Here is a 19412-nt window from a genome sequence, read left to right on the forward strand (position 1 = left end):
TATATAGTGCAAGCTGTAATCAATATTTAAGACGTCTTATATTTTCAGCAAGACTCCCAAGGTCTGTGATGGATACAAACTGAGTTAGCCGAATGAGTGCAAGAACAAAGGCTGTTGAATTAGGTTCAGAAGTTGGCATATGGGCTATAAGGGACCATGGGATGGGTCAGCTATGAAATACTATGCAGGTTGTGTGGAGCCATTGGGTTAAGTAAGCTGGCATGTATTGGAGTAGTTAGTGTAAGATGAGAGGTGGATGCCCTAATGTTAAGAAAATATCTGGTTTCCCTCTCTATTCAGCACCTCTGATTTGCTTCTGTGGGGCAGTGGATATGATTCCATCCTTCCTTCCACCCACCCACCCCTCCCCTTAAAATCTGTGTACTGTTTTTGGAGAATGGTGTAGTGAGCTTTGAATTTTTTTGATTGTCACCACTTGATTCGGAAGTGAGAATCTAGGCATCATAGTTCACTTGTTGCAAATCCAAAGGCTGGTGCCATTGTCTCTAAGCTTAAATACCTTGAACCTCTGTCAGTCTAAGTCTTTAACATTCAAATCACCCAGGCTTATTGTCAATCTTTCTTCAAGCCACATGACTCCCTTCATTTATCTAAATTTAAAAATACAGATTAAATATGATAATTTTATGAAAATTAGCATTGTAACAAAGAAAACCTGCCACCACTACTTCAGAATAATTAGCAGCAGACTAAAATATAGCCGAGCTAGCATCCAAAAAAAAAAGTAACTTCAAAAATGACACACAAATGGCTCACTGGTGATGTTATCTAGTATGGTAATGAAACGTCTGATACCAAACTTGCAGCCCAGCGAGCAAACCTGCATCCAGAACCTCAACCTGAGCTACAAATCTTCTCAAAACTCGCTAATACCTATGGGCGCAATATGCTAAAACTGACATGACACTCAAATGCCCAGGGTCACAATCACTTATACCCAGTTCTGGTCCTTTTTCAAATTTCCCAATCTTTCCAGTTACATCATAATATCTGGACTACCTGTGGCCCTCTCCACAAACTACCTTTTTTTTTGTTCCAGCTTTATTCCTATTTCTGATCACTCTACAAACTGAGCTAGGCTATTTTCAACCTTGGAGGAGAAAGTGAGGACTGCAGATGCTGGAGATCAGAGCTGAAAATGTGTTACTAGAAAAGCGCAGCAGGTCAGGCAGCATCCAAGGAACAGGAGAATCGACATTTCGGGCATTTCCTGAAGAACGGCTTATGCCCGAAACGTCAATTCTCCTGTTCCTTGGAGGCTGCCTGACCTGCTGCGCTTTTCCAGCAACACATTTTCAGCTCTATTTTCAACCTTGTACTCCTGAAATAACTTCAAACTGAGCTTCCAGAAATGAATCTTCTCTCTTTCAAAGATCCCCTGTTCCCAACTTCATAACTGCCTCAGTCTGTCCTCTGCTACAATTCTCATTTTTCTTATCACCTTTAGTATTTATTATTCCAGCGTTCTTCTGGCTAGCCTTCCAATTTCCAGTCTTAATAAACTTTGGCTTATCAAAAAAGCCAGTTCCTGTATTCCTGCCTACTCCTATTGTCCTGGCTTGCAAATGTTCCCCAAGATTCAAGTTTGAAATTCGCATTCTGTAAACCCTTTTAATTTCTTACACACACATGTATAACAAAATCTCCTTACGTAAATTTGTCACTATAGCCCTTCACTAGATTAGATTCCCTACAGTGTGGAAACAGGCCCTTTGGCCCAACAAGTCCACACCGACCCTCCGAAGAGTAACCCACCCAGATCCATTTCCCTCTGACTAATGCACCTACCACTATGGGCAATTTAATGTGGCCAATTCACCTAAACTGCACATCTTTGGAATGTGGGAGGAAACCGGAGCACCCGGAGGAAACCCATGCAGACACGGAAAGTTTGCATAGGCACTTTCAATTGTAAGTGTGGATATAAGAGTTTACAAGCAGAATAGAAAATTAAAGACACAAGCCTCTAGTACCCACTGGCCAGGCACTCGTTATTCCAGCTAAGGTGGCTGTGTCTGAGGAGCCTGAGAATTGCCAACATAGCAAATGTTGAAGGAATTGCCTAGGCAGTTGAATATTCTGGGCAATTTCTCTCTTCCCAGGAAATTCCAAAAGCCTCATATCAGAGACTTTGGAGGGTTCTGCTGAAATTAAGTAGAATAGTTTCTTAGGAAATTGCATTGTCTAACTCCTGAGTATCTACTAAAATGATCCTATAGTTAGTGCACACATTCAAAGCAAACCCTCTGCCCAGAACCCTTAAAGGTCCTAAGGCCCCGAGCTGACCTGACCAGCTCAACAGATGCCAGCTAGGACCCAACCTGATGCCCTCCTGAGACTCAACCTTCCATTGCTGTACCTGGCATTGTGGATATGTTTTACAAATTAGTTGAAAATGGCAAATCGTTGTAATCGCGAGCTTTTGTGGACATGCTGATATATTTATTTTGCGATTACTAAAAATACACCTTAAATGTGGAAACGTACTGAATGCAAATTTGGTCAGCAACTTATGTAAATGGCATGATTTGGTTTAAGGTAACTATAGACTGATTTGCACATGTTCACCACCCAGTATGCAATTGGCGTTGCAAGAGAGTGAGCAAGAGGAATTAATGCTTTCATTTGTCATTTAAACAGGTGCAGTATGAAATCACAGGTTAAGATGACAAAAATACTTAAGTAAAGTAAGACTTAAGGAGACAAGATTACTAATTTAAACAAAGAATATGGGAACCCCAGGTCTGTCAGCACATCAAGAGAAGTCAAGTTGTCATATTAATGATGTTGACTGTTCATCATAAGTTTTGTTTTCTTGGTAGATAATAATTGACCTGATATATGTTTTATTTCAAGTTTTCAGGCTTTACTTACTGCATTATTTGCTTGTCTCCCTACAACATAGTTCATTAAAAGTTTATAGCAAGGTTTAGCCCTGCTGAAGATTTGATTGTCTGTACCTCTTCCATGGGGAGAAAGTGAGGGTTGCAGATACTGGAGATCAGAGCTGAAAATGAGTTGCTGGAAAAGCGCAGCAGGTCAGGCAGCATCCAAGGAACAGGAGAATCGACGTTTCGGGTTCCTGAAGAAGGGCTTATGCCCAAAACGTCGATTCTCCTGTTCCTTGGATGCTGCCTGACCTGCTGTGCTTTTCCAGCAACACATTTTCAGCTCTGTACCTCTTCTATGCTCAAACAAACATTTATCCTAATTTTAAGATTAAATTTGACGCCTACAGTGAATCATACATTAACTGTAGTCTTCTCTTTCACCACTTACTCTTTTCTCCTTTAGATTATATTTATTTGATCGAATAATTAGTCATATAACATGTAAAAAATACTCTTCTAGCAGTGCATCAACATTATGTAAGAATTCAAAGGCCAGTTATTTCTGAAACTGTTTATTAAATAGTGCCCCAATATAAATTCTCCTTTTATTCAATGTAAGGGATTTAAATTTTTGGTCTCAAGAGTGACGGAGCTTGGCCAGGTGCACCTTGACTGATGTCCAAAACAGATTCAGTCTAAAATGATTATCCCTACGTGATACTGTGTATATTGTAGTCCTGTTGTCGAAAGTACCTGCTAGCACATGCAATCATGAGTTTTATTTGAAGAGAATGCTTATCGGATTGAAGTCAGTTTTGATATGAACAGCTCAAGGTCACCCAGGGAACTGCCGGACAAGTACATTTACATAAAATATTACTTGCGAAGATGGGTTGCCCAGACAGCCCATGCATTTTGTCCCCTGGTTCTTTGTCATGGAGATTCCAATGTGAGAGAGGGAGGGAGGCTAGTGTCGCAAGATAATGATTAACTGTTTTAATGACATTCATTCATTCCGTTGTAACTACTCATGCAGAAAAAGGGTTATGTAAAATGACATTAGGAGAAAATCATTTGTAATCGCATCGGGCTGCACTTTCAGGAGACATTAGGAGCAAATCCATGGCGTAGTTGGCTTACGCTTTATCTTCTGATATTTACTGAGTTTACTGGTGCATGAAAAGCTTTCACCAAGGATAGCAGATAGGATGAATCGTTCATAGGTATTGCTATCTACTGACTTATTACTTTTATATTTTGATAGTGTGGTAATCTGCAAGATATCAGTCTGCAAGTCCAGATTATTTAAATGTTTGTTAAAATTGTAACATGGAAGCTTTTCCACCAATAGATCGTTTTCCCTTGTTCTATCTGTGCCTGCAGATAAATTTTGGAATATATTGTTCTTCAATGAGAAACAGAAAGCAGATAATTTAATTTTATTAATATCTTGTCATGGATGAATTGAATGTGGATGCATGTAAATTTGCAATTTTCATGGTATACTGTAAATCCACACATTTATTTGGGCATTTTGTGTTTTCATGTAGTGTTGCCAGTGTTTTGAAAAGAAAGAGCCCTCCCCCACCCCTTATTTTATAGTGTCCTTCATGGCCTCACAACAGCCCCTTTACATCCAATATAATGCTTTGGAAGTGTAGGCCCTGTTGTAATTTGGGAACAGCATCAACCAAACAGCGCACAGTAAGATTACACAAATACTGATATGACTTTGACTAAATTCGTTATTTCATGGAATGTTGGTTGAAGGATAAATATTTGCCAGGACAAAGGGAGAATGCCCCTGTTCTTCTTCTAAATAATGACATGGAATCCTGTGTCCCTACCTGACCTGGCCAATAGAGTTTTGTCTGTTAAGGCCTCAACCAAAAGCTGACACTTCCAACAGCATCCCTCAGTATTGCACTGGAGTTTGTTTTTAATTGTCAGATTTCTGGAGTGGGACTTTACCCTATTATTTACTGACTTTGAGGTGAAAGTGCTACTTACTAAATAATGGCTGGTACTTTATGTTGAAAGTTTGTTATCTTATAACCTTATCCAAAGTTGCCATCTGAGTTGGAAGATAAAAACAAAAGCTGATTCCAAATTCTACGATAAAATGTTTTAGAAGCAGCCTTTCTAATTTAGTGCGTATCAGCTTCAATAAAACAATAAGAATTGTACTACAGAAGTGTGTAGTATTATCCGAAAATCATTCAGTTATAGCCTTAGTGGGAAATTAAGCCCTTTATAGCATTCCATTTCTCTCCATCTAAGACCAATGCTCTCCATAATTTACTTTCATTGTGTGGAGACCATTTCTTGTACTGTATGATTCTTTTAAAGATTGCAGTTGTGTGGATCTTGTAAAGGATTCCCTGCTTGTATAAAACCGATTTGTTCCAAATAGTTGGGTTTCATTGAAAAATATAGTTGAAATAATCTATCTCTATTGAATTACCTCAGTAACTTCATTGAACTGTCATCAAATGTTTGTTGGTTTGGTTATTCTCAGTCTGGGATCCTTGAAGAATGGATTTCTTGCAAATATTTAATGCACCATTCCAGATGTCTATGAGTAATCAGCTCAACTGAGTTAAATGTGCCCTCCTCTCTTGAGACAGGTTCAAACCCCATTCCAGTTACATAACCATATAATTTAGGCTCCCATTTCTGTACAGAACTGAAGGAATGCTGTGTTATCTTGGATGCTTAATTTCAAATTAAATGTTAAAATAAGGTCCCAGCTACATGTTATGACGATGTACAAGATTCCATAGCATTAAGTTAATAAAATTAGAAATTCTCCCTATGTCTTGACCAATGTTCATCCATCAAGCAACATCCTCTTAACAGATTAATTGACTATTTGTCTAATTTACTATTTCTAAGAAACAGGACTTGGATATTTATCTCCTAACCTGTTTCAGTTTAATTAGATAATGGTTGATCTGTACTCAACTCCTTTTGTTCCATATTTCTTGAAATGGCTGCAAATTAAAAAATCTACCAATAGTCTTGAAATTTCAGTTTCAATCTCCATAAATTTAATATTTCTGTTGCCAGTTGTATGATTAAAATGCTGGATGTCCTAGATCTGTTTTTTTAGATTGTAGCCACAGGGTCTGGATTGCTGCATCAAAGTAAATAGTTTCTACCTATGATGTGGCAAAATTGTTCACTTGTCTTATAGGACAACCCATATCTTCGGCCCCAAGTGTAATATTTTTGCATATACTTGGCATATTAATTACTCCTGAGCTGAAAATGTGTTGCTGGAAAAGCGTAGCAGGTCAGGCAGCATCCAAGGAACAGGAGAATCGACATTTCGGGCATAAGCCCTTCTTCAGAAACGTCGATTCTCCTGTTCCTTGGATGCTGCCTGACCTGCTGCGCTTTTCCAGCAACACAGTTTCAGCTCTGATCTCCAGCATCTGCAGTCCTCACTTTCTCCTCATATTAATTGCTCCCTCTTTTCAGTCACAGAATGCTGTATTTGCATCAATGGTCAGCCTTAAATGTTCACCTCACAAATACTATTTCATCAAGCAACATCCTCTAAACAGATTAATTGGCTATTTATTTAATTTACTATTTGTAAGAAATGAGAGGTGAGTCTAAAATGTAAAATTATAAGAAAATACAAATCTGTTTCTGCTTGACCATGATGAATAGATTGAAATGTTTCAGCATTAGGATTGATGATTCTAATAGTGTTGAATTTATCAATTGAGTGTTTGGAGGCTTGCAGCTGTCTCCCTCAACAGTGACTTTGCTGATCACTTGTTTTTAGCTATCAGAGAGAGGAATGTTGAGTGGGAGCTTCCCAGCATACATGACCACAGAGTAAGCTGAACCATAAGGTAGCATACAAACATACAGAACTAGGGGGTGCTTTGGTTTTTAGCCTCTTCCTGGTATATTCACAAAAGGATAAAACATAACTGTGTCTTTCACTCAAGCGACCTTCAATTCTGATCATGACTGCAGTTTTGGACACAACCCAAAGAGATTGCAGTTCATTTTTGAATGGCATCACTCCCTTTAAAGTGTTGGTGCCCAAAATTTCCTTGACACTGTTCATGTGCAATATTTCATGATTTTTCTTCAGCCTCTTGTTTAGCTCCTGGGATATGAATGTCACTAGGAGAAAGCGAGGACTGCAGAGACTGGAGTTCAGTGTCGAGAGTGTGGTGCTGGAAAAGCACAGCCGGTCAGGCAGCATCCGAGGAGCAGGAGAATCGACATTTCAGGCATAAACCTGATTAAAGGCTTATGCCTGAAATGTCGAATCCCTTGCTCCTCAGATGCTGCCTGACTGGCTATGCTTTTCTAGCGCCACACTCTCGACTATGAGTATCACCAGGCCAATATTTACTGCCTATCTTTAGTTGCCCTTGAGAAGGTGGTGGAGAGTTGCTTTGTTGAACAGTTACAGTCCATTTAGTGTAGATACACCAACAGTGCCATTAGGGATGGAGTTCCAGGGTTTTGATTCAGCAAAACTATGATACATTTCCAAGTCAAGATGGTGAGTGTCTTAGTTGGTAGTGTTCTTATATATCCGCTGCCCTTCTTCCTCTTAGATAGTAAGGGTCATGTGTTTGGAAGTTGCTGTCTAAGGAATGTAATTCACACGTATTTTAAACAGCCACTAAACTAGCATGCTTAACCATCTTTTAGCTTAAGTGTCTTTCTTTTAAAAACCACATTGTACTTCAAAGTTCAACATATCTGTAAGTAATTCAGGACTGTGAACCATTTTAATAACAATTTCCATGGCAAAAATTGGAGAGGGGAGAGTGAAGTTGTAGATCAATAATATATGGAATAGGTCCCCCTGTGGAGTATGTAAAGAAGGCATCTAATTACCAAAGGGCATATTCAGATCAAAGGGCAATTGTGAATTGCAGTGTTACCATAGTGCAGTCTTTGGTATAAGATGCAGAAATAGGTGTTCAGCCCATGGAGTCTGCCTTGCTGTTCCATTAAATTATGGCTGATCTGAAAATCCTGGACTCCATTTTCCTGCCTTTTCCCAATAATCCTGCATTCCTTTGCTGATTAAAAATCATGTGCATCAACAAGCCATTCATGGATCACATTTGTACAAATGGAATAGGTGTATGATTTACAGAGAAAAGAACTTTCACTAACAGTGGAAATATGCATGCTGCCGTGCTTGTTTTGTGTGGTTTTGGCATCAAATACCACTAGTGCATAGAGCATCTCACGAAATAAATAAAATTAAAAATAAAAATTAATTTTAAAAATTTTTTACATTTTTATTATGTAAAAAATAAAAATGGATTGAGATTACAGTAATGTCTTGTGGAGGGATGAATATAAAACTGAAAGTGTCACATCTGATCTAGAGTGGGATCCTTATGATGCCAGAGCCAAAGACTGAAATTGATCAACTCTTTGGTGAAGGCTATGAATTTGATAGATTTTTAAGATTAAGATTAAAATATCAATATAGAATTCATTCAGTAAACTGTGTCACAATAAATTAATTTGAATTAAATCATTCTGTATACACAAAACAGGACAAATCCTGCCAGGTCAATTACTGCCCCTTCAGTCTACTTTCAATCATTAGTAAAGTGATCGATGGTGTCATCAACAGTGCTATCCAGCAGCTTCTGCTCAGTGATGTCCAGTTTGGGTTCTGTCAGGGTCACGCAGCTCCTGATCTCATTACAGCCTTGGTTCAAACACAGACAAAAGAGCTGAATTCTAGGGGGTGAGGTGAGAGTGTCAGTCCTTGACGTCAAGACCACGTTCAACTGAGTGTGGCATCAAGGAGCCCTAGCAAAACTGGAGTCAATGGGTATCAGGGGGCAAACTCTCCACTGATTAGAGTCACGCCTGGCACATAGAAAGATGGTTGTGGTTATTGGCAGTCAGTCATCTCAGCTCCAGAACATCTTCGCAGGAGTTCCTCAGGGTCGTGTCCCAGGCCCACACATCTTCAACTGCTCCATCAATGATCTTCCCTCCATCATAAGGTCAGAAGTGCGCATGTTCGCTGGTGATTGCACAATGTTCAGTTCACTACTTGCAGAATGTTCCCCTACTCTTTTATCTAATTCTGGTTTGTTACTCATTGCTAAATTTAATATGGCACACTCCCTTGTTGACTGTAACACATATTGTTCCAAAAACTTGACTTTGTTCAATTCTAGAAATACAATCCCTTTGCTACGTGAGCTGTTCTGCTTCTTCCAATCTATGTGACAATTAAATTCTCCCCTTGAAACCACATTTTCTACGCCACATTCTTTCCTGATCTTTGCATTGTTACAATCCAGTTAGGAACTGTCAACAGTTAGAGAGAAATAAAAGTACCTTGTTTTAACCAATAGAACAATGTCACAAGATTTCACGTTTTAACAAAACAAATGTTATTGTTTGTGAAATAAATGAGTAAAATAAGCATTAACTATAAAATAAGGTTTATAACCATATATGTTGTGCACTCCGGTTTATTTCTTATGTCCCCAAAAATCCCTTTGTGTGACAAATCAGTCTCAAAGCTATTTACCCCTATAGGGAGCACCCTGAATCACCAATCTGTGTGCTACTGTCCTCTGGAGATTATTCCTCAGCTTCAGCTATACTCAGAGGTAAAACACTCTCTCACCTTTTCAGACTACTTTTCCAATATTTCCAAGATAATCTGGTTACGTATATGACACTGGATTTAGGTTAGCTGTTACATATATATAAAACAATAGTGAAGGATGTTTTTAGTTGCAAAGTTTCACCACACTCTAGCACCATCTTAAAACACTGAATATAATGCAAGATTTTAACTGCAATAGAGTTCATCTTTCTCACTCCTTGTTCTGTATCTTCTGTTCCCATCCTACACTCCTCCAGACGTTGCCACTGGTCCACTGTCTGACTCTTTTGCCAATGCTTCCGCTCCTTCAGACACCCGGGCCTAGCTACAGACCTGGAGCCTCAGCTCAGCCTGCAAGTCCAGGCCAAAGAGTCAGCCCAGCACCTGCTCCTCACTTGCTGGGAGACTCAGGGCTAGGGTGGAGCCATGTCCCTAGCGTTGCTACCGCTGCTGCTGGAGGCCTCCTTTACCCACTGCTCTTCAGGCTTTAAGGAAAAGAAAACGAAGGAAGAGAAAGATATAAAAAGAGCAAAAGTAAAAAGAAGAAAGGGAAGTTAAGAGACCTATTGTAGAATCTCTCGTTAGTTTAAAACAGTCAAGCTTCCAGATTCTGTTCCTCACTGAAATTAAGCTTCATCTGCCTTTCACACAGTCAGTGATGAAGTAAATGTTTTACTTTGTTTACGGGGCAGGTCTACCTGCCATTTATTTTGGCTAAATTCTCTGTGAGCTGGAAATGAATGAGTTCCAAACTGCAACTAAAAACCTCTTCCATTGAAGCACCCAGAAAAACTGAAACCAGAGAGAATTTCTAAGCTCCACCCATCTCCAATAATAACATTCTGGGCTCTCCTCAAACCTACCAGTCATCTGATTGTAAGCCTGTCTCTTATTTTGCAGCTACATCTCTGCAATCTGACCCTATTAAACCTTTTAAACTGCCTTTTTTTCCATGTTTCTGGCAACTACCTAAAACCAACAATTTAATTACCTTACCTTTACACTAATAATTATCCCAGACTCAAACATTACCTCTAAAATCAGACAACCTACAAACCAGATATTTGTGGGTATATTTAAACATTCTCCATTATATTGCTACCATCAGAAGGTTTGTAGACATCTTCCACCAGTGTCTTGCGCAGCCCTCACTGTTTCTTGGTTCTACCTGCACTGTTTCCACTGCCTGATTGAACTTTCTGAAATGCTTTCTTTCTGCTGCTCAAATTGTTCCAATGTTGTTGTTCTCCTATTTCTCTCAGTTAACCTTACATTTCCAATGATCCTAACACCTGCACTGTTTACATTCCAGTCTTGCTCAGTTTGTAATCAGGACACTAATAGCGACTGCCATCAGACCCAATTTTAAAAATATTGTCCGAGGCATTTGCCCACGTGATGACAGTGGCTCAAAGTCAAAAAAATTAACTGTGGAATACACTTAAACGTGAGAATACAAAAGCTGCTTTATAAATGCACATTTGTTTATAATGGCACAGGCCCTTTGCTATGCCAAACGTTCATAACCCGTTTTCTCAGAAAAGTACTGATGTAGAACAGTAGTTCCAGGCAAAATTGCCAATGCAGTGAGGCACACAGGAAGTATAATCATGACTTCCTAACACCATTTGTCCTCATCCAGTTCATTCTGAAAATCTTCCAAGAGTTGCTTAACCATTCCTTTTAAATTATAAAAGTATAAAATAAAACATCAGTTAATGTCATATTGAGCATTAAATCTGTAACTGTTTTTCAAACCAGGTTATCCCTGAATGTTCAGAATAAATTGTTGAATTTTACAACAAATTGAGATTGTATTTTGTACTAAGATATTCATTCATCAAATGACCAATTTTGCACTCCCATTTTCATATTCTGCAGAGAGCCCTCATTTCTATTTCAATGCACCCACGATCGTTGTTTCATTTTGTAGCACTGTGCTCATCTCAGCTTTTGGTTTACCCCAGCCTGTGCAATTAATGTTCATCAGAAAGGTTTCAGTAAACAGTTTATGTTTTGATTTTTATATTTTTACGCTGATCACGTCCAAAATGTTCAGTAGGTAACAACAGGCTAGACCTTACATGACACCGCAAATATTGTTCATCCATTTTGTTTTTGGAATAGTAATTAGTTTTAATACCTTTATTTCAGATTTTAATGTTGGTTTTAAAATTCGTGAAATATTTGGTTTAGTAGATGGCAATAATTAATCATTGTCTATTTCCTCTTTATTTGAACCTTGATATCCAAATGCCGGTGTTCTTTTCATCTTGTTGTTACTTCTCTATTGCATTTGGAACAATCTTTACAAACATTTTGAAAGATATACTTTCAAATTGTGTTTTATTAAAGCAGCTTATTTTTTCAGTGATCAATTGTTTTGATTTGCAATAAAATAATTAGTTTTAATTTAATTTCAGTGTTCCCTCATTCCTTTACAAATTCGTACCCTGCACTTACAGTTGAAGAATCACTACTATGTCCCCTGTGTTCCTAAGGAACAGTAAATTAATTCTTAGTGTTATTAATATCCGGAAATTGACTGAAACATTTCATAAAGTTCCATTAGGGAGCAATATTTTGAGGATAGACTGAACAAGCTTGACCCTTTGACACAAAAGATAACATTTAGATTTGAGTAGGAACCAGTGTGTGCTGTTTCAAGTAGAAAGTAAATGATGATTTTGTGCTTTATTGGCAGGAAATTGCTTTTGCTTCCCCAGTGTAGAGATGCATCTCAAGTGCATACGATATTACAAGTGATTATGAATTTATAAAGTCATCTAAGATCTTTCCACTTAATTTGATCCTTATTAAATATCTAAACACTGTCAAAATACTAACTCCCAGATATGACACTTCTATTTTGGTATGATGATGTGTGCTCAGTTTAGAAAATACAGCGACTTCTGCAGTTAAATTGTGATGGCAGAATATAATGAGCCTATCACCATTACTACTGTGGAGAAAGGCTTCAGGCACAAGGGAATTAGAAGGATGCCACTGAATTAACTGAGGCAGCTCAATGTAACTATAACATTTTAAATGTATCTGTTTAGTACATCTGAAAATACACAAATGCCACCTGTGTAAAGCTAGTAATGAAAAACTGAGTGACTTTGTATCCAAAAGATGAAACAAAAATAAGCTAGGAGGAAATTTGCAGATAATGATGTAGCTAGGTTGTTCTGCAGGCAGGGATTATGCAATCCTGACCTTTTTTGTTTCCCTATCTTATTTGCCCTCAAATACTTTCCAACCTTATCTTGTCTATGAGACCCACCTCTTGTTCTCTTGACCTTAATCCCATTAAAGTTTTAAGGACGGCATGGTGGCTCAGTGGTTAGCATTGCAGCCTCACAGCACCAGGGTCGCAGGTTCAATTCCAGCCTTGGGGCAACTGTCTGTGTGGAGTTTGCACATTCTCCCAGTCTCTGCGTCGGTTTTCCTCCCACAGTCAAAAGATGTGCAGGTTAGGTGAATTGGCCATGCTAAATTGCCCATAGTGTTAGGTGGATTAGTCAGAGGGAAATGGATCTGGGTGGGTTACTGTTCGGAGGGTCAGTGTGGACTGGTTGGGCCGAAGGACCTATTTCCGCACAGTAGGGAATCTAATCTAAACTGTTAATAATGCAGCTTTCACATCTGGCCCCAATGCTAAGCAATATTGATAATGATACCTTGCAGTCCATTACCGATTACTGAGGCTGGTATCCACTGGCATTCAAAGCTGCCATCATCAATTGCCTTTTCCTGAAAATAGCTACTTGGTCATTACAAAACCATCACCCCACCTCCTCTCGAAGTTTTGCTTCCTCCTGTGATCTATGCCCATCTTTGCTAAAGCTCCATGTTTGACCCTCTCTTTAATCAGGATTCTCCCTTGCTATAGTACTGTATCAGCCTAGTGCTACTTATCCATCTTGACATATTTGCAACTTTTAATAAAGTTGACCATGCCATCTGCCTTCAGCTACTGTCCCCACTTCTGTTTTATTAATCCAATCCAAAGCCAGAGATTCACCTGTAATCATTTCTCCTCTAGCTCCCCCACTATTTTCTCAGCAGTACCATAATCTATCCTTGGCCTATCCACTTTCTCATCTACATTCTGCCCCTCTGAGGCATAATTTGACAATAGGTTCCATGGGTACACAATTGACACCCATTTGTAGCTTAACAGCAACTCTTTCAACCCATTGACTGCATCTAATCTGGCATGTCAACATCCAGTACTGGATGAGAAAAAGTTTCCTTGAATTAAATATTGAAAAAAACATAGCTATCATGGGGAACTTTAACCCCTCAAACGTAGGTGGCTTAAGTCCGGTGGGATGCAATAATTAAGAGGATTCTCAGATCTGAATCCAAATCGGTCGAAACCCACCCACTTGCAGTTTTAACAAAGATGCAATGAGTTGGACAACCATACCCTTCCAAGTGGTAGGATGCTCATTTAACAATTTGAAAGCGCATGCGTGAATCAAACTTTACCTCCACCCAAACTGACCCTATCCCCTAACTTAGCTCCACAATTAAATATAACTGAGAATTTTATACCTTGGGGGTGATCTCAGCAGCGTATTTCTGACAAGTGATAACCAGGCTTTTCTAACTGAGATTTATTAAAGATATCTTGTTGGTTGCCACATTTTCCTTTTGGTTAATGCAGAGGAATACTGTGAATTTACCTTCTGATGTAAGTAAATGGTAGTGTTCATCTGAGTTGGTGAAAAATGGTGCTGTGCAGGTGTCTTCTTTAGGCATGGGTAACGTATGAATTTGTTGACTGAAATGTGGAATACACGTCCAGGATGGTAAAAATGTAGACATTGATTTTCACCAGATAATGCAGTCATGACTACTTCTAAGATGTCAGCAAAAGATAGTATTGTGAGGTGTGACTACTAGTGCTTTGAATGGTTTACCATTGATTATGTGGAATTGAAGTACTGAATTTAAAGAGAAGCAGAATAATCTCACTGCTAAACCATGTATCAGTCACCAATTATGTCACAATCCCATGAAACAAGTAAGGGATGAATACCAATTTGTTCACTACCTGCTCAATAACAATGTGTAATAAATTAGTACTATCACTCCTATGCAAATGCAAGTAATAAGTCAAATGTTTTACTATTTTGTTTGTAAACTCATTGTTAGGTCTACTGTGTGAGCTTTGTATTCATCTAATTCACAGCAGTAGAAGGGCCAGTGACATAGCCTTGCAGTAATCCCCCTACTCCATAAGACCAATAAGAATCTTGTTTACAGATAACCGATCCTTTTCTGTTGAGCAAGGAGTTCATTACCTGGCCAAATTTGGTTTGCTCTTATCTCTGAAAAAGACTTAACGTTTAACAACAAATTTGGTAGGGGAAAAATTGAATATATCTAACAATTATTGCACGTGACCTTGTAGTGAAAGCCCCTTTCAAACATAAGCACTAGGAGCATTAAATTATAGTTTAAATGCGAAAACTCAATGTATGTTCCTGGCTGTTCGATCAAGCTCTTCACAGCCCTGCACCTTGCTCTACAAAAAGATCTTGCTCAATTGGATCAATGGGCTGAGGAGTGACAGATGGAATTTAATTTGGATAAACGTGAAGTATTGCATTTTGGTAAAAAAACAAGGTCAGGACTTGTACAATTATAATGGTAGGGCCCTGAGTAGTGTTGTAGAACAGAAAGACCTAGGGTTTTACGTACATAATTCTTTAAAGTTTGCGTCACATATGGATAGGATGGTTGACAAGGCCTTTAGGACATTGACCTTCATTGCCCAGACCTCTGAGTACAGTAGTTGGGATGTCATGTTCAAGTTGTACAGGACGTTGTTGAGGCGTTTTCAGGAGCACTGTGTGCAGTTCTGGTCGCCCCGCTATATGGAGGATAGTATTAAAATGGAGAGGGTTCAGAAACGATTTCCCAGGATGTTGCCAGGAATGGAGGGTTTGAGATATAAAAATAGACTCAAAAGACGGATGTTTTTCCACTGGAGTGGAGGAGGTTGAGGGCTGAGAGGTTTATATTATCATGAGTAAGATAAGCTGAATGACTAGGATCTTTTCCCTAAGATGGGGGAATTCAAATCTAGGGGGCACATTTTTAAGCTGAGAGGAGAAAGATTTTAAAAAGTACATGAGGGGCGACTTTTTTTTTACACAGAGTAGTCCATGTATGGAATGAACTGCCAGAGAAATTGATGGTTCTAGGTACAGTTACAGTGTTTAAAAGACATTTGGATAAAGACATGAAAAATGTTTGTAGGGATATGCGCCAAGCACAGGCAAGTGAGACTAGTTTAGTTTGGGATTATGGTCAGCATGGTCTGGTTGAACCAAAGGGTCTGTTTCCATGCTGTGTGACTCTATGACTCTGTTTCAAATATTTATAAAACACACACAGGTTTCCATATTATGTTGACAGCAAGCTGTCCATTAACAAGGAAGTCAGGTTCTTAAAATTGTTTCAAGATTGGATTTTAGGCATCTTGCTGTTTAGGGGTTCATATGCTGTATCTAATCATGGTGTATTTAAACTGATAATGCTGGATAGCCAAAATATTTTTTTTTTTAAAAAGTTCTGTCGATGAACCAAAAATACAAGTACTTTTATTTTGACATTTTATTTGTTTAAGTGCAGGTATTTCAGTTAGTGTTTTTAAATGATTCTTCAGATTGTAAATTGTCACTTTGAATGTTCCAGATCAACCAAGGACCAATCGTTAATGGAATTTCTCAGCCAATCGCAAAAAAATCTGTGTATTGCTATAATTGTGCAAAAAGAGGACATTATGGTCATGTAAGTTTCAAATATTGAATTATCTAAAATCCCCTAATTTAAAATCCCCTAATTTAAGTGCTTCAAATGATGTCTTTTTGCACAAACAAACCCACTGACTAAATTATTTCAATTGCTTGCCAGAAATCCAGTGAACTCAAAAGTACAATCCAAACTGTTACTGTTTTGGGAAATTTGTATCAAAGTATATGTATACAGATGTAACTGCACATTTGCAGCTCTGAAATTGCCAATTACTAATTACATCAAATGAACTTGCACAATAATTGTGGAGGAGAGAAGTGAAATTTTGCACAGACTTTATCCTTTTATTAAAGAACAATGTTTTGGTGATTTGCAGGAATGTTCAAGCAAATTGATGCAGAGGCATATCTTTCCTACATCACCATTTGTGTCTTACTATGATACAAAGTATGACATAAAGCTGAGAGAGCAGAGGATAAACAAGAGAATTAAAGGTTAGTCTCTTTCCATGTTGGACATATAAGTATTATCGGTCTCTGTAAATAAACTGGTCAGTCGTGAATTCTTTATTTTATAATCCACGTTACGAATCATGCAGTATGGAATGGAGGTACACAGGTTCACTTTACAATCTCAAATGCATTATGTATGGAAGATAATCTGAGAAGCACCTACAGCATGCCACTGCCATGGGCCTGCAAGCAACTGGTTAAAGAGTAATATTAAAAGAGGCCGAAGAGGAGGGCCTGTATAAACCAGAGTGACTGTTTACACCTATCATGGAATGACAGTGAAGGAGATCAATTGCTCAAAGTACTAATGACTGCTTTCGAAATGAGCAATGACCCTAATGTTATTTCCTCAACTAGTCCCTAAAACCCTGCAATTCACTAGACAGTAATAAAATTCTCTTTTAATCACCTCATTTGAACTCACCTGCACTGCACTCCAGGTTTCAATTATATTGGGCTGCACAAGTTCAAGAAGGCAGCTCACCACCAACTTGAGGGCACGTAGGAATGGACAATAAATGCTGACTCAGCCAATAATGCCCACATCCCATGAATGAATTTAAAAGCTACTAACTGTAAGAAAATGGTTTTCTCATGTCTCCTGTACGTTCTTTGCCAATTTTACCCTTAAATCTGTAAAATTTATTGTTCTTGATATTAAACATTTTAATTGACCCAGTATCCATAGTCTTTTTCGGATGATTTCCAGATTTCAACCAGTTGGTTGTGAGAAGAAAATTAAAAATCATCCCTGATTTAATTCACGAATGGCCCAGCTCTAAGTTTCTATCTGCATGTTCTGGATTCCTCCCTTCAAAGAAAACCATCTCAATTAATTCACTTCAATCTTTTGTATTTGAGAGAATGCAAACAAAGTTAGTACAACTTAGCATTCCTAGTATTGGTAACATGTTAGCCTACTAATATTGAATCAAACTTGCAACTCGGAAGTCACAAGTTGAATTCCCATTATGACAGATGATGAAACTAAGTTCAATAGATCTGATCAGGTGTGGACTGGCACCCAAAAAATATAATGAAGCTGTTAGATTGTTGTACAAACCTAACGGGTTCAGCAACTAACTATAAGGGGAGAGAACTTGTCACTTTGTTCTGTAACTGGTTTGGCTCCAACCCAATGCTATGCTATTCTCAAAACCCTCAAGAATACCAGGAGTGGATAATGAGTGTCAGTGTCACCCCATTTTGAGAACATACATATTTATACACCTGGTTGAAATGCATGAAATAGAATTAAACCTTCACCTTATACCTTGTAAATTTGATATTATCATAACATGTATATAAAAAAAATGAAGTCAGGTTTCTCAAACATTAATTTTGATTATTTTCTCTCCAGAACTTAAAGACGCTGGGTTCATTGAATCCAGTTTTCCAAATAAGAGATTGCGCAAAGATACTGCAAGCAGATATTCATGCTTCAAGAGAAAGGGGAGAAACCCGAAGAAAGAAAGAGTCGAGAAGGAGGAAAGAGAGTTCATGCAAAATAGCAGGACAGCCAATCACAAAGCAAAGTGTCGCTATCAGACTGCCCTCTGTTCCAAAATCTTTAGTAAAGGTCCTGAAAAGGACTTTCCAAGAGAAGTTGCAGCCAAGTCAGCAGAAACTAATGCCTCACACTATAAAACCCAGCAGAGCCCTCTGTTGTTTATGCGTAGTAATATCACACAAAATGATAGACAGTTAGATACAACAAAGAAAAAGTGGAAGAACAGAAAGAAAAAGCACAGAGGAGAAGAGACTATCGAACCGTTGAGCAAAAAGTGGAAAAGGGCTAAGAAAAAAAAAGTACACGTCAGAGACAGAATGCTGACAGTCCCGGAGAATGCTTTAGTAGAGAAAAAGAAAAAAAAGTGCAAGAAACATTCTAAAATTAAATCTCAGGAATCTGCAATCCAGTAGAAATACTGAATAGTTACTTTTGTTTCCGGGGACAGGACAGCTATGCAGCAGTTAAACACTTAATATTTTTAATGTAAAAATCATTGTAGTAATTCACTGTGATATGGAGTTCATGAATTTTCACCAATATAAAGAGCTCTAGATGTCAGCAATCCATTAGGTAGTGCTAGGTTTTATCCAAAGGGAGGGAGGGTGGGTGAGTAAATTTTGTATTGTCCTGGATTGCGTTTTGCCACACTGGGGAGGGAAAGCTGAGTGCAGAGTATCTGTACAGCCTCTAAACCAAGCCCTGTCCTACAGTGTAAAGGAAAAGATCAACTTGCCATTTTTGCTTGCAAGTGAATTGGTTAGTTAAATGCTCATGTATGTTTATTCCTTTGGTTACCTATAACCAGCAAAGAGTGATTATCATTGCTTGTACTATCACTTTACAAATTATTAAATACTTCATCATTTATCTTTGCATTATACATTTGTTCAAGCAATATGTAGAGCTGGTCACTTATCCATCACACTGGCAATCATCTAGCAAAATGATGAACACCTCATGTTTTATCAATTTTTTTCTACTTAATTCTAGTGAGACATTCACAACTTACACAAGTCAAGAAAGATGGCTGAACAACTTCCACTTCTGCTGTTTCTCAAACTTGTATGGGAGAGCACCGGTGATGGGAATTTCAGTAGCTAGGGGAACAAATGGGTGTTTTTACCATGGTA

The 19412-nt window shown here is 38.3% G+C and overlaps 1 protein-coding gene across 1 annotated transcript in view; it reads left to right on the top strand.

The window, feature by feature from the left end:
• zcchc7 (zinc finger, CCHC domain containing 7) overlaps positions 1-19177 on the top strand; it is a 282762-nt gene extending 263585 nt beyond the window's left edge. Inside the window, exons 7-9 of the mRNA XM_043719649.2 lie at positions 16198-16293; positions 16634-16751; positions 18130-19177. Coding sequence (XP_043575584.2) covers positions 16198-16293; positions 16634-16751; positions 18130-18692 — 777 coding nt within the window. The 3' untranslated portion in view covers positions 18693-19177. The remainder of the gene's footprint in view (positions 1-16197; positions 16294-16633; positions 16752-18129) is intronic.
• The last annotated feature ends 235 nt before the right edge of the window (positions 19178-19412 follow it).

Source organism: Chiloscyllium plagiosum, unplaced genomic scaffold (assembly GCF_037043375.1).
Source record: "Chiloscyllium plagiosum isolate Xiang-an unplaced genomic scaffold, Cpla_swu_hap1 HiC_scaffold_2, whole genome shotgun sequence".
NCBI lineage: Eukaryota > Metazoa > Chordata > Chondrichthyes > Orectolobiformes > Hemiscylliidae > Chiloscyllium > Chiloscyllium plagiosum.